At 29.7% G+C, this 16,627-nt stretch overlaps 1 protein-coding gene across 1 annotated transcript in view; it reads right to left on the bottom strand.

The window, feature by feature from the left end:
- Positions 1-14,068, bottom strand: part of LOC106685335 (toll-interacting protein) — a 19,716-nt gene extending 5,648 nt beyond the window's left edge. The window contains exons 1-4 of the mRNA XM_014427936.2: positions 13,922-14,068; positions 10,884-11,048; positions 10,299-10,432; positions 1,089-1,290 (exon numbers count right to left, since the gene is read on the bottom strand). Of these exons, the coding sequence (XP_014283422.1) occupies positions 1,089-1,290; positions 10,299-10,432; positions 10,884-11,048; positions 13,922-13,969 (549 nt within the window). The 5' untranslated portion in view covers positions 13,970-14,068. The remainder of the gene's footprint in view (positions 1-1,088; positions 1,291-10,298; positions 10,433-10,883; positions 11,049-13,921) is intronic.
- Between the last annotated feature and the right edge of the window lie 2,559 nt (positions 14,069-16,627).

The raw sequence follows: 16,627 nt of genomic DNA, 5'->3' as shown, positions 1-16,627 counted from the left end.
AATCTTCGTAGGGGTAGTAGTTTTTATGATATTCTATATAAAATGCAACGGTTATGTAAGGACCACCAGGCCAATCTGGTATAAAATAAATAAAAATAAAAAATCTTGGATTCACTTTCGACCAACACCTCTCCTAGAATAATCTGGAATAATATTTCCCCGATCACAAGCAAATCCATAACTTTACTTAAACAATTTCTAAAATTTCATGATTCCATTCCTCAGAATACCTGACAGCTCCTAGTCTCCTTTCTTGTTTCCCCCCACTTCAACTACGGTTTCTTGGTCTACAGAGGGCTATCTGCAGCTCTAGAGTTAAGACTGAAGAAAATTATGAATTGCTTTGTAAGATTTATCTTCGGGTTTCCCAGGCTCTCTCATGTATCCCATTGGTATAATGAATTAAAGTGGCTTTAACCAACCTCCCGAAGGCAATACTTCCCTGGTATTTTCCTATTCCAAGTTTTTAAAAATAAAAAAACTGACCTATATCCTTGATCTCCTCACTCTACGATCATCCATTCATTAAACACCAGATCCCAACCAATTGATTTATATATGCTCTCCCATAGAACCGCCTCCTTTAGCAAATACTTATCCTTCGTCATACGTGCAACCTCCTTCTGGAATTCTCTTCCTATCTCCATTCGTCAATCCTCATCCTTCCTTTCCTCTAAACAACACCTATTCCTTCACCTACTACATAACCAAACCTCTGCATCATTGTGAGCTATGTATAAAGCCATTAATAATTACTATTATAAATTATAATTTAATCTACATTTTTTATGTTATTTCAATATGTATACTGAAACTTTTAAATATCTGCTAGACAATTAACCTTAATTTGTTTGTTGAAATGTTTAGATAATATTATTTATCATAATTGTTTAAACTATTGATAGTAAAGTATCTTAACTGGTACTGATCGGAAGAACCAACCCAGTAAGTGTACAATTCATTCCATGTTTTTAACTTCTGACCTCTAGCTATAGGTTGCAACCCCATAGTAACCAGTAAAAGTTAGTTATAAGTTATAACTTAGGTTGGATTTCTACGATAAATTTGATAAAAATTTTGAGTAATACCGTGTAACTGAGAACCAAATTAATCATTCCTTCTCGTCCTTCACCTTGTTTGCCATTCAGGGGATACCAATCTTCTGTAGTCTCACCATTTAACACATTTTTACCAATAGGTATATGTGCCCAAGCAATTAGTTCATCCATCATAAAAGAACATTCATCGTATATTTCAACATATATTGAATTAACTCCTTGTGGTAAAGGGCTAAAAAACAAAATACAAAATATATAAATAAGCACAAAGATATGTTGAAATATTCAATCTATGAGAACTTTAATGTATACAAAAATTGTCAATAAACTTGGTGATTTATACAAAACATACCTTGTTAATTTATATACCTAGTAGTACAAGAGCCGGGAAGAAAAAAGGCAGTTATCTCCCCCCAATTTTTGATTACTTCAATAAAAACTATGTATAATTACTAGTCAAAATTGATGAGTCTGCCAAGTATAGGTAGGGGGATTAAAAAATGGTGGCTGTATCAAAACCTTAAAAAATCATTGAATTTTCATTCAGAGGTCTATATCTTAAAAACTACCAACAACACTAGAAAATCTAAGAGAACATTATTTAAAGAAGAGTAAATTTGCTGAAATATTAGTCCTAAAAGAGCTATTTACGTCCAATAGTTCTCGAGATATAGCATATAAAAGCAATATTTCTTAAACATCTACTGAAAGATTAGTAGTTAGTTAATTTATTTTGAGAAATCCATATCTCAGGAACTATGTGCTGTACAGATGTCTATTAGCACTCAAATTAAAGCTAGTTTAATAGACTATAAAGAAGTTTATGACCTTTACCTTCGTAGGAATAGTAGTTTTCATGATATTTGCTAAAATAAATTGATTTATAGTTGTTTGGACAATAAATTTGATTTATGAAAAACTTTATTTCAGAAACCATTGGACATACTGATGTCTGCCAGCTCTCAAATTAAAATTTAACTTACCATAAAGTAGTTTATGACACTAAATCTTCGTAGGGGTAGTAGTTTTTATGATATTCACATATGAATATAAATTTGGCAAATGAAAATTTGTCCAAACAACTATAAATCAATTTATTTTAGCAAATTTCATGTAAACTATTACTCCTACGAAGATAAACATCATAAACTACTTTATAGTTCATTAAACTAGCTTTAATTTGAGTGCTAATAGACATCTGTACGTCAAATGGTTTTTGAGATATAAATTTTTCAAAATAAATTTATTAACTACTGATCTTTCAGTACGTCCCATACAACATTTTTATGAAATGCTGCTTTTTAAAAAGCAATATCTAGAAAACTATTTAACATAAATAACTCTACTAGGGCTCATATTTTAGCAAATTTACTCTTCTTTAAATGACGTTCTCTTAGGTTTTCTTGTGTTGTTCCTACTTTATAAGATCTAGAGCTCCAAATGAAAAATTAGTTTTTTTTATCTCTTAGAAACAGCCGCCATTTTTTTATTCGACCAACCTATACTTGGCAGACTCATCAATTTTGACTATTAATTATACATAGTTTTCATTAAGGTAATCAAAAATTGGGGTGAGATAACTGCCTTTTTTCTCCTCTTGGGCTCTTGTACTATAGACTTTGCTTAAATCAACTAAACAATCTCTCAGACTTAATATATTAAAAATATTAAAGCTTGAATGGTCAGTAAAATTTTCTATAAAATGTAACAAATTGTAGACTGATATGACTAATAAATTATAAATGCCTACATCTACATGTTTATACATACATGCATGAGCGATTACAAAACTGTAAACGAATTTGCAGTCCCTGACATTCCAAAATATTGTTTTTCATTTCATCTTTATTTTATTCTTTTCATTTCATAAACAGTAATGTCCTTCATGAAAAAAAAAAATTCTCAAACCCAAAAATCATAACAAACATGGCTCTCCACTTTCAGTTTTTCAATAACTTTCACAACAGAAAATAAATGAGCGAGGGTTGGATGCAGAAAAATTTATTTTTCATGTACGTTATCTCTTGTTATAATGTAAAAGTTATAAAAATGTTGTGCTTCAAATTGACCAGAATATAAGGCACCTTAGTACTCTTGTCCCACAGTGTTGTGTAATTTGTAAGGCTAATTGGAACGCCCACCAGTAAGTTAGTAAAGACAATTTCGAGAAAACACTTCTCATCCCTATCCATCCTCTGAATTTGTGATCCCCGACATTAAAATTGCATGCTTGATACTGTAATAATCAAATTAGTACTCCTATTCAAGTAATCAATTATTTTTTTTGTTTTTTCCTTCAAAATTGTAGTATTGTATGTATACAAGCCTTGAAAAAAAAAAAAAAAATTGTGACCAGAAAAACAATATTCATCATACTGATTTAGTTGGTTAATGTAAATACTGCGGCATAAAGCATGTAATTTCATGAAAAAAATGTTATTTCTGAGGCATTATTTTGGTTTCTAATTTTTAATACTTTAGTAATCGATCAAAAAAAATTTTTTAACCTCCTTCAAAATTTAAGGTTCTATTTTCCAAGATACATAGAATCTGAAATTTAAAGAAAGCAGTCATTAAGTTTAACAGACAACAAATAACAATATATAAATTGAATTTTATTTATAAAATTTAAAAATAAGAAAATTTAGTCCAAGTTGCAACATTCATGAGCAGAGACCCAACTTGAAGGACTTTCATATTTTTTATTTCGGATTTGCTATGCTTACATTTTTCTAAAATTAAGATAATCTGAATTGCTTTTAGTTTCAAAATCGCCCTTATGATGAAAACAAAAACTGGAGAATTGGAAAAAAAATTATAACTTGGTCAATATTGGAATATTGGAAGCTTATTTGGTGATGTCGAAAAACATTAGATAAACGTCCAAGGGTTCTTTCCAATGAACCTTAGAAGTCAAGAAAAAAAAATGTTTACATAATTTTTTATATTATCATATACTGGCTTGCTCAGGATCTATTTAGTGATTATTATATATCAATTGATTTGTTTTTCAAGTAAAATAAGAACAAAAGATTGCTGATCATATTAAATGGGTTCAAGTGTATGAAAAATCACAAAAACTATGAGTCACTTTTAGTAAAGTAGACCAAAAACCTTTGTTTAGAAAAAATCAAATCACATTCATTTTTATTATTCTTAAATATGAAATTTTATGTAAAATATTTTATCTGGCCCACTTTTCAACTTCAGTTGGTCTATATTGTTTCAATAGTGTACATCATAGGTTTCTGTTATATACATTTTGTTTGAACCAGCCAGGTAATATATTTTTTGTATTTTATGAAAATTCTTAAATTCAGCCTATATACTATATTGGAAGTGATTTTTTGTTTTTGAATATATTTAATACAATTCAAAATATTTAAATTTTGTAAACATTTTTTTCTAGGCTTCTAGAGTCCAAGAACCCTTGGACATGTGTCAAATATTTTTTAGACATAGTATCGACAAAGAAAAAGTTTCATTGAAATTGGTAATCCCATGCCTTTAGTCTCTCTAGTAAAACTTTGTTTGGAATATTACAATAATAACTAATTTTTTATTTATTATAACCTAGTTATTATAAAACTTGCACAAAATGAAATTTTCTACAAATTTTTAGAGTATCTTGCCTAGTCATTTTGAGAAAGAAAATTTCTCCAGCTAAAATTCTCCTAATTGAATCTGTCTTACTTTTAATACAAATGAACACCATACAAATCACCAACTCAACTTACTCAATTTTTTCAAAGCATTTGACACCTTTGATCATATATTTTTCTTTCTACAACCTTATTTCTATTCAAGAGGATTAAGAAAAGGTTTTAGACCATTAGATCCTAATTATTCCCAATTCATAGTCACCTTTAATTATCTATTTTCCCCCAAACATCCCATATTACGCAAGGATCAGCCCACTTTCAGTCTTTTAACCGTTCATATAAATTCTGAATACCACCACAATTCCAATTATCATCCATATGCTGAAGATAACCATGAAGATATACTTCTCCATACCTCCCTTTAAACTTCATTTGGCTATTCACAAGCAGGAAAATGATCTTCATATAACTAGCATATAAATATAACAATCAACCAGATAAATCAAAAGCCATGGTTATTGCATCTGGTACCCTTCTGAACTCTCTTTCCTGAACGTATTTCCTTAACCAGGCTTTTCGTTAAAAACTCCCGATTCATAACAGATACTCCAATAAAAAAACCTTAGAAGTTATGTTAAGTATAAACTGTCCCTTGGAAAGAAATCTCATATAGTTGATACTACTATGAATTTGGATCATCTGATCTTAAAAATATACCACTTATCTCACCTAGAAAAAGATACACAGTCAAACTTATCAAACAACACATGAACACAAATAGGCCCTAATAGATAATGATCCGAAAGAAAACCTATATATGTAAAGATTTAGCCAATACCTGTTAAAGTTACAGCTGAGTGAAATCTGGATAAGGCTAACTGACTCAGTTACACTACAGAAAGATTAGGAAACCTCAAAACTAAAGCTCTTCATGAATTTTGACTTAACAGCTTCAGAACAGACTTATATTTTTCTATAATCATGGGCCAGAACGAGGATTATTTCTTCACATACACAACAGAATAACTCTACAGCTGTATTATCATTTTCTAATAAATGACAGCAGAATTCCGATAATTGGTAGCCCACTAATTCATATCCTGATATTGGGTTGGGTAGTTTCATTTGAAATATCAGTTTTCACAGGAAAGGTTAGTTAGTAAAACAACTTTATGAAATCAAAACATTTTTATTTAAAATATGTACCTTCGTTTTCTATACATTTTAGCAAGTTTTCATTTTAAGCTTATGATTATCCAAAAGTTTTCTTTGATTTTTACTAAAGAATTTGTCCATTTTTTTCATTATAATGGGGGTATTTTTTAACCATAAACCTTGTCTTGTACTAAAAAAAAGGATGAATCTGACATTAAAATGAAAATGACAATATATGAGGATGACACATATAGAAAATAAGCTAAAATTAAGAAACCATACAATAAAGCAGGAATAGATTTTCTTATGGTTCTACAGAATATAATATTATAAATAAATATGAAAAATTGCATAAAATGAAATTATTGGAAAATCTGACTGATATAAATATTCCTAATAATGTTATTAATTTTTGTAAGTCTTGGTAATAATGTAAACCTGTTTCTCATAGTTATTAGGAGGGATATTATGATGATGATAGCTGGTTTGGAAATAATAAAATCCGAAAAGATGAAGAAAGTAGCTGTATTGAAAAAAGGATGAATATAACAGAAAAATGAAAATGATACTGGATGAGGATAACACATAGAAAACTCAGAGCAGACTCATTGCCAGAAATAAATAAGCAAATAAAAAATTATGTTGAAAAGCTCTATAAACATAAAATAATTGAAAAGAAGTAATGAAAAATTTGATTAATAAACAATGGAACATCCTAGAATTTTTGGTTTAGTCAAACTTCATGAGGAAGATAAGAACTCAGACCAATTGTAAACAGGATTAAAAGTCCTCCTTGTAACCTATCAGCATTTTTCTGAATATGACTTTTTATTATATATGATTTTTCATAAATTTAAACAAGGATGCTAATATTGATATTAGAAATGTAGTGGGAGGGAAAGAAAAACTTAATAAAGTAACAATTGAAGAAGATGAGATAATAGTAAACTATGATGTCTCATTGTTTACCAATATTCCACTTAAATTAGTTTACAAAATAATAAGTGATAAATGGGAAGATATTAAATTAGATACAAATGTAAACAATGAAAAATTATTTTTAGCAGGTATCAAAGTGTGTTGTGAGAACGGCATATCCAAGTACAATGGGGAAATATTTAGGTAGTTTTTTGGGGTTCCCATGGGAACATTGTCAGTATCCAAAGCGGTGGCAGGATTAGTTTTAAATGATCTTATGAAATCATAAATTTGCATTATGAAATAACATGAAGTAGAAAGATTACTAGAAGCTTTTAATAGTCATCATGGGAGGTTAAGGATTACAGTGCAATTGGAGCAAGAAGGCAAATTAAAATTGTTTGACATGTTAGTGATCAGCCAAGGAAATATAATTATCACAGAATGGATTAAGAAAGAAATCAGTCGTAATGTAATTTTGAATTACTATTCTGATCATACCCATGACCATATTCTCATTTAACTATTCTTATATTCTTTTGTATAAAAAACTTTTCCTTCTACTTTAACCAATTTAATACTTAATGATAGTTTTTCAATCACCACAGCTGATCTAATTTCTAAAAACATTGACCAAAATTCTTGTTTCATATCCTTATAAGTTGTTTCGAACCAAGTCATTATGGATTAAATTCAGTTCAATTTTACTTTATATATACTTTCATTATCTAGTTTGAATGTTATTTTTATTAACAATAACATAATAGTACAGTAATGACATTAAAAATAAGGAAAATGACTGAAATAAAACACCATTGGTGCTGTATGCATCCAAAAATAAACATAGTTTTATTTTAATAACATAATGATTTCACACTAAGAAAATAATACTTTTAAAAGAAAAATACTTGGAGACATTTAATATCAGAAAACATTAATTATACAGTTAATTTTAAGTCAGATATGAGAAATTTAGACCAACATTATGCGGAGATCTTATGTAAATTTATGATAATCATATTTGAATTTTAGATAGTTATTTGTGACTAAATTGTATAGAATTTTTAATGACAAAATAGACAAAAATGTATTGTGAAATAAAATGATTTTATTGAGCCGTTTCGCCCCACGTTGCAGGGCTTTTTTTTTTTACTATGTTTACTTTAAAATTATTTCCGTTATTGTGGTGTGCTTACTGCCATTCCCACTCCTCCCAATACAAACGGCTCACTCAGACTTTGACGGGAGTCTGATACAGAAACAGGTATGAATTCTGTCTCATCATTTGATTTTATTCATTTCTTTTTTCATCTCTAAATTTGTACTTTCTTTAATATTTCTTCTCTTATTTTATCTCTTATCCATCTGTTACTATTACCCTTTTCATTTACTGTTTACAACCTTTTTTCAACTGTTTACAAATTTTTCTTATTATATTTTACTTTCCATTGTATACCCCTGTTATGTTCCACTTATGTTTTTTTTTTTGTAACTATGTAAAGTGTTTGTATCTTTTTTAGCCCTGGCGAAGCCCTGCAACGTGGGGCGAAACGTTGGCTCAATAAAAATAGAATAATTATTTACTATTTGAGTTTTTTTTTACCGCACCCGGACCATATTCCATTCATAAATAATAATGTTTTTTATACTGTTGATAAGTTATAATTAAAGCTATTTTTTTACTAGATTGTCCTCAATGAAGGCCGGATTGGCCGAAATATTAGACATGTAATATAATATAATGAGACTATTTTGATATCTTTTGTCATGATTAATAAATCTTATTTTCCTTTTAGAACAGGACTTGTTTGATCTTGAAAATTCTATCACTTCTTCAAGACTGGTTTTACCGTTTAAACAAAATAATTTGTATCCAAGCTAAGTCTCAAATACTTTTTATTATTACTTCAAATGTCTAACATTTCAGCCAACCTGGCCATCCTCAAGGACATTCTTAAATATAAATTTACACCTCACATCCAACAACTAAAAACTTTTTGCAGGCTATTCTGCCCAGGTCAATAAATTTAGTCAAATCAACTTATTTTGTCACTTTTCCATTAAATTTTAAAACTTCTAATTACAGATTACCTCAACAATATTGAACTATTGAATTAATCTGTAATTAGATGTTTTAAAATTTAATGGAAGAAAAACAAAACAAGTTTATTTGACTAAATTTATTGAGTAATTTACTATTTGTATATCTTCTGGTATTATTAATAAAACTACCAGTCTCAAACAAGATAATAAAAATATATATAAAGAAAAATACGATATTATTAATGCCATAGTAAGCAGTAACAGACAAACTGATATGTCTAAATCTTGTAATGTCCCTACATTGACAATAACATGCATTTAGAAGAACAAGTAAAAAATCGCACCCCAAACAGCAAAGTAAAGTGCTTTAAGTAAGACTGGTGAGTAAATACAACCAGAAAAGCATTTTAGAAATTGGTTTGTGCAAGTACAATTTTTTAAATTACCAACTTCCATGTGATAGGTTTAATAAGAATGCACAGTATAAAACTAAAAAAAAAAAAAACTAGGGAAAGTTTGTGAGTTTATCAGACAAAATTTGTAGTGGAAAAACAATTAGGAAGAAATAATATATTTTTATGAGGCTTATTAACTAAATTCTTAATATCCATACTGATATTGATATTATTAAAAAATTTATATAAATCTCTTTGATTTGTAATTTTTACTTTTACTCAAGATATTGGATTTGATTTCTAAGATCTAAATTTGAACATCTCAATAATTCATATTTAATTCAAGGATTCTTGAAAATACAAATTATTGGGATTCCACTTTATATTGAAGTCATCCACTACAGGTTGTAGATTGATGAAAGAACAAATATGTTAAAATAATGAAAAATTGTTTATTACAATGAACAACTCAGATGACAGAGTTCAGCGACATCTAATAATTCAAATGCTCCTAAGGTTAAAATAACCAACTGCTCTTTTCCACCTACTACACTATTTCTGCTTATTTATGAAATTTAGTAATTAATTTATTCGGTCATAAGATTATTATGTAAAAGGATTTTTATTGGAGAAGCATTTCCATGCTGGTAAATACATTTGAATGATTCCTCCTAAAAAGGTTATTACTGAAAAATTCAACTAAACAATTTTTCAGCATAAAAAGTTTTTTTCTGACCTGATCGTACTGTTATTAGCAATGGAGAGAAAAATGAATCAATCCTTAAACCTTAACAAAGGCTCTTAGAAGCTAAAATGTTAGTTGGATTAATGGTAAGACAGTTTACTTGTTATCCATGAAATGTTTGATGAAATGTCAGGTATAACCTTTTTAGAGGGAGCTCTTCATTCAATTAGCTAATTTTTTTTTTTTTTTATGAATTTTGGGGAAATTATTTAAAGGGACTAAAAATGAGAAATAGGGAAAGGAATAGTAGTAATTTTTGGGATATGCTTTTATTCTTCTGTTTACACAGGTTAACATATAGTCTATAATGTATATAATGGAAACACAAGAAGATAAGAACATGAATGGAATACATAAAAAAATTAAATTAAATTATAAATACCATTGCACTACTTTGTTCCAATGTGGTGTTTTGCCTCCCTTAGGGTCAGTTTGTGTTTCATATACACAATGACCTACCCTTAATCTCACATAAGGATCCATTCTGGTCATTCCATAGTTTTTTACTAACTTAGCCTAGAAAAAATATATATAAATTTATGGATAAAAACTAATCACCATATAATAAATGCTAAAACACAAATGCTTAAGAGTGTGGGGGGGGATTGACAAAGAAATTGTATTCCTATTAAATAATATTAAACAAAAGCTGAGGCTTAAAATAGTTAATAAATTAACTTATTTCTATAAGGCTTCTGAACAATATATTAAACCACTTACAGGTACATGATCATGTGTTGAGGTCATTCTGAGTTAAGATTATAAAATCTGTTCTCACATCTACAAATGGGTCTGTTTTTTTGTTATTACAATAAGTTCATTTCAGAATTACAAATGTTATCCATTATGTTACTAAAAAAGTATTGCTGTGTTCTTATATAGAGGTTACAAAACCTTATTTCAGTAAAGTGGTGGGTAACAAATAGCCAGTTGATTTTATTTTTAATCAATACTATAAAAAATATACCTGAGCAACTGTTATATTCAGCCTTCCAACAGTATTTTGTACTAAAGAAGTGCCCACAAGCTGATGATGTAATGCCCAGGCAGCCTGCTGATCAGCTGCTTCTTGTTGCTGCTTTGGAGTAGTAGTTATTCTTAAGAAATCAGGAGGTAATGTTCCAAGGAAAACCTTGAATCACAAAATAAGATTATTACTTCAGACAAATCTAGCCAATAAATAAAATAATGATACCTATTCTAAAATTACTGAATTCAACATAATTCTGAAATTATTTAAACACTTCTTCCACAATAATTGATTACACAAAAAATTATAACTTAAGGATAGAATATGAGCTATTAAGGACAAATATTGAATTGATGGGAAAATAAGGGAAAGAGTAAAGTCAGTAGGAACGTCCTACAACATCATTAAGAAAGACTTCCTGAGCAAGAGACTAAAACAACCCTCTATAAAAACAAACTTGGAACTAAGACTAGGTGAAACACTAAAGGCGGATCTACATGTTGGCCATGCCATGGCCAACTCAGGCATACACAAGGTGGCTTGGCTGATACGAGTAAGCCTAAGTTTGTTGCTGATCCATCGAGAGTTGGTTTTTTGGAAACAGATTAAAGGGGGTTCATGAGGGGGCGCTCATGTAGCATCTCCACATTGTGCTCTATCAATTGTACTTATCTTCACCATTATTCTTTGTTTAGTTACAACTGAGAGCTGTTAGGAGGTTAAAGAAAGGTGTTTGTTGTTACTTGTTATCATAAATTTTATATTTAATCTTATTTATTTATATTTAATTTCATTTAATCTCCTTTTATCCTATTTTTTGTTTGTAATAAAAATAATATAATCCCAGTGCAATGGCTGAAATCACTTGTACGTCCACCAGGCTTGCCTCTCTGAAAAACACTGGCATATGGATGGTCCGTCCGCTCGGACAGTTCTTGGTTTACCAAGCATTTGTAAAAGCCTCTGAATCGTACCGAGCAGCCAACATGTAGATTCACCTTAATAGATGAGATTCATCTGAGATAGTTGGTCATATCTCTTGAATGACAGAGTACTATACAGCCAAGGTCATGTGAAAAAGTACTGTCACTTGAAGGAGATCTAAGAGAACGACTAGGGAAGGTCTCAAGGACTTTGACAGAATAGGAATCGATAGGAGGCAGCAGATGTTACAGGATCGGGATTTATCAAGCAGTAGAAGAGGGCACAATTAAGTGAGTGAAAGAGAGTGTGATATAAGGAAAATGAGGGTGGAGCACTTAAAAGGTTAATGCATCTTCACCATTCTCACAAATTATAAATATTGCTGCAGGTAAAGAAAGTATATTCAACAAAAGAATTGGTACAGCTCCATACTTTTTATCTTAACAATCTTTAAGTAACAGTTTACATAAAAATTAATTATGTTGTCTCACTGAAAAATATCACTTCACTTTTACAGTTAAGATTTAGCTATCCCTGAATTATATTTGTAGTAACCTCATAACTAAGCTGTACATGAACATATATTTTAGACAGGCTATGACTTTCTAGGGGGGAGGGCGTTGGTCCGAATAATTTGAGACATGAAAATGGAAAATTGGTTGAGCTCTGTGCTAAAAAAAAGTTAAATATTCAGAAACGGACAGACTAAACATACTTAGTACAGCATTTTTTCAACATTCTGAACTAAAATTGTTCTAAACATTATTGGAATATCACTTTGTAATTTGAGTAATAAAACCTATGAATTGGTTAAGTCTTTAGCTTAAAATATTGTTAAATAAGCACATATGGACATACTACACATATTTGATGGAATTATCAGAATCTTGAGCTAGACTTGTTTCAAAACATTCAAAGTTTCACAGTACACACTCACACTAGTTGAATAATTTGAGCCATCAAAAATAAAAATTGTCTGAGTTGATCACACAATAGCCACATACTACAAACGGTTAAGTTATAATACCTAACCACAGGATTAACAGCCAGATTATAATACCTAAATATTATATTACCCTATTTGTGGCTAGTCAAGTAAAATTATCAAGAAAATCTGTAAAAATTAATTTTAAAAATATTTATTGATTACAACATTATAGTAAGTTACTTAATGAAGTTAATATCATTTCATTCATTCAATAAGCAATAGCCAAGCTCAAATAGAAAAAAGATCCTTTGTTTTGCAGTGAAATAGTTAATTCATTTAAGTTAATATTGGCCCAGTATTGGGGGTAATCAAGTATACTTTGAACAAACAAGATTTATGAAAAGAGCGGCATCTATTAAATACCCTTTTCCGTAGAGTAATATTCATGATTCCCAAAGCCATGGCATTGTGAAAGCTCATAGAATGATGTTTGACCGAAGGCTATTTTGTGTGCTATGTTAAAAACTGTTCATTTTTGGGCTTTAAATCATAAGGCCCATGTATGGGAACATACTTGAGTAGCAATGTCAACACCGAAATCTTTAAAACCCAATTAGCACTGTTCCGATCCGTTGACTTACAACTGTCGAAGTTTTGAAACCACTCTCATTTTTTATTTTAACTTTTATTGAAGTTCTAGTAAAAATCTGGGAATTGAAATTAAGATTCATCACTTCTCCATGAAATTTCCTTAATTGATACCTCATTTGTCAAAATCTATTGATCCTGAGAGGTGGAAAATGAATCAATACTACCATATTATATACATGAATGGAAAGAGCAAAAGGTATGTAAGAAGCAAACGGAATTTTATTATTTTTCAACAAGGAATAAATATTAGATTTTAGAGACAAAGATTGTAAATTTCTTATTCTTTTTTTTAAACAACCCATACAACTTAGGGAGTAAGGACATATGAGAAATTAAACACTGATAATATTAATAAAACAATATAAGCGTGAAAGATCCTTGGTTAAATCAGAAATCATACATAACAGGAAACAAAAATCAGTATTTATCTTTAACCAGTACATTCTTCCTCGTCTAATTAAATTACAACTGAATGATATACTTTCAGGAGCAAGACACTGAATTAAGAAGTTATAGCAAAAAATTACATTACCCTCTTGCGCCTTTCAGAATTTAACATACTGACTTTAGAAGAGGCCATAACACAATGTAACTGTCAAACTTGAATAACCCTTATATCACTACTGTAAACATCGAATGTGATATGGAACTCCAAAGAGGACTAATCGAACGATGTTTAAATTAACTAACTAGCAGAAAAGTAATCCATATGGCGGCATTTAAAAAATTAAAAATCATATGTGACCGCGGTGTACATCTCAGGCCTAGGCAAAAAGGGTCACCAAGCCCTATTATTGCACTCTAAACCACAAGAGACGAGCTTTTGTGACAGAGAAGAACTTACAGGGACTTCGCTATTCGTTACCTAAGTTTGGGAGAAAACGACTCACACTGAGTGTATGTCAGCGAAGCGATGATGCCCGCCAATAAGCATTTTGTGGCCAGGCAGAAGCAGGCGACAGCAAAAATTAAGTCCGTATAGTTCAGCGGAGGCAGAGTGAGATGCAGGCAGGCTGACGGCAACGCGGCAGTAGTATTAACAAAGCCCAGTGACTAGATGAGTAAACTCATTAACATAAAAAATCTATTTCTCAGTACTGAGTTTATTTCATTTATTTTTTCATTATCGATATTTTTTATATAAATTCATGTAGGGGATTATTTGATTTGATTTTACCCCTTTATTTACTTACTTTTTTTAAAATATTGTTTTCTTGTAATTTACTTTCTCCCAGAAATTTATTTTTTGTGATGAAGATGTCTTATTTCTATCTATTATACATATTTATTCTATATAAGTCCATATAGGATATTATTTTATTGGATTTTGGTCTTGTTTAAAGGCCTAAAACCATTTTTCGGATTTATTCCCATCACCTTTTGTTATGTATTATTTCCTGATAAGTTACTGTTTATTGGAAATTTATATCAAATCACAAGAACTCTATATTCATTTTGATTTTTATCGTCTAGAATATATGGCACATTTATATCATCTTACGACTGGACTGTTTGCAATAAATTTTCGTATCCCTATCCTCAACCTCGATCCTTTCCTACTATTGCACTTTCCACCCCCACAGCTATGACTAATGCTCTGAGCTCCTAACGCTCAATCCCTTATTCCCCACTTTGATGAATTCTAAGGCGATAAGACTTTAGAAGGCGAACTCTACAGTACCAGGCGGGAGCGTAGCCCCCACTTCTTGCCGTTCTCCTAACATCAGTTTCTCAGTACTGAGTTAGTTTCATTTATTTTTTCACTATCGATATTTTTTATATAAATTCATGTAGGGGATTATTTTATTTTATTTTACCTCTTTGACATTGTTTCAATAATCTTGGTCGGTGTAATCGTATTCCACTCTCGTATTTTTTCACTTTTTTTTCTTAATACGAAAGGAAAATGAGGATAGTAAATAATCGTAATGAATTTTGAAATTTATTATTAAACAATCTGTATCTAATGTTTATAATTATGTAAAGATACATTCACAAATTCTAATTCTGATCTCTTCTTAGATCTGTCTTTCTGTTACGTTCAGCGTAATTTACCACTGCAATCTTAATATTATTTTAGAACAAATTATTTTTCAGTTCACAATAGATTCCTTTGAATTTGTCTGGAAAATCGAAAATACGTATCGTTTTAAAACAATTCTTTTACTTAAACTCGTTTCAGCTTTAACTTCCATGTGAAAATTTCATATTGGTATTTTATATTAAGGAGAAAGAGGGTTTGGCTGTTACCAATTTATTTACTTTAATGTTTGAATTTTTCTCATATTTTTTTCTGTACATTGAATGTTTCAAAGCTTTTCATAATTTGATAACCGTATGTTACAAATCGTATTAATAATTTGGTATTGGTATTTGATATTGACATGTCAAAATCAGAACATATTTTTTACAATAATGCTGCAATGAGTGCAACGTTCATAATAGCAATTTTAATAATTTCTTTTAGAAGAGAGTGGTGATTGATCCCTGCATTTAAAAATAAGCTTTCAAAATTAGCTGGAACTCAAAGGAACGTATTCCTTTCTAGACAAATAGACAATCATATTTTTTAATTTTGACCATTTATTAATTTTAATGTTACTACTACTAATAACAAGTTGCATTTCATTAACATAAATTTGGTTATTATAATGAAAACATTTTAAATCTAAATTTTTTGTAATTCCAATAATTTTCAAATTCAATTTCATAAATAATTACGAATGGAATATGGTCTGGGTGTGGTAAAAAAAAACTCAAATAGTAGAATTATACTATTTTATTGAGCCAACGTTTCGCCCCACGTTGCAGGGCTTCGTCAGGACTAAAAAAGATACAAACACTATAGTTACAAAAAGGAAAAAAAGAAAAAACGTAAGTGTAAAATAACAGAGGTATAAAAATGTAAAAACGTAAGATATAATAAGAAAAATTAAAGGTTATGAATAGTAAATGAAAAGGGTAATAGTAACAGACAGATAAGATAAGAAATATTAAAGAAAGTAGAAATAGAGAGATGAAAAAAGAAAGAAAAAAAAATACAAATCAAATGATGAGACAGAATGCATACCTGTTTTGACGGCAGTCAAAAACAAAGTGACTGTTGGTATTGGGAGGAGTGGGGACAGCAGTTATGCCACAATAAAGAAAATAATTTGTAAAGTAAACATAGTAAAAAAATATTTAAATTAGGTGAACAATAAATGGTAATATACATAATAGGGGAAGAAGAAATATT

This window comes from Halyomorpha halys, unplaced genomic scaffold (assembly GCF_000696795.3).
Source record: "Halyomorpha halys isolate HHAL.00 unplaced genomic scaffold, Hhal_1.1 Scaffold682.1, whole genome shotgun sequence".
Lineage (NCBI taxonomy): Eukaryota > Metazoa > Arthropoda > Insecta > Hemiptera > Pentatomidae > Halyomorpha > Halyomorpha halys.
This window is presented reverse-complemented; position numbering and strand designations above follow the sequence as displayed.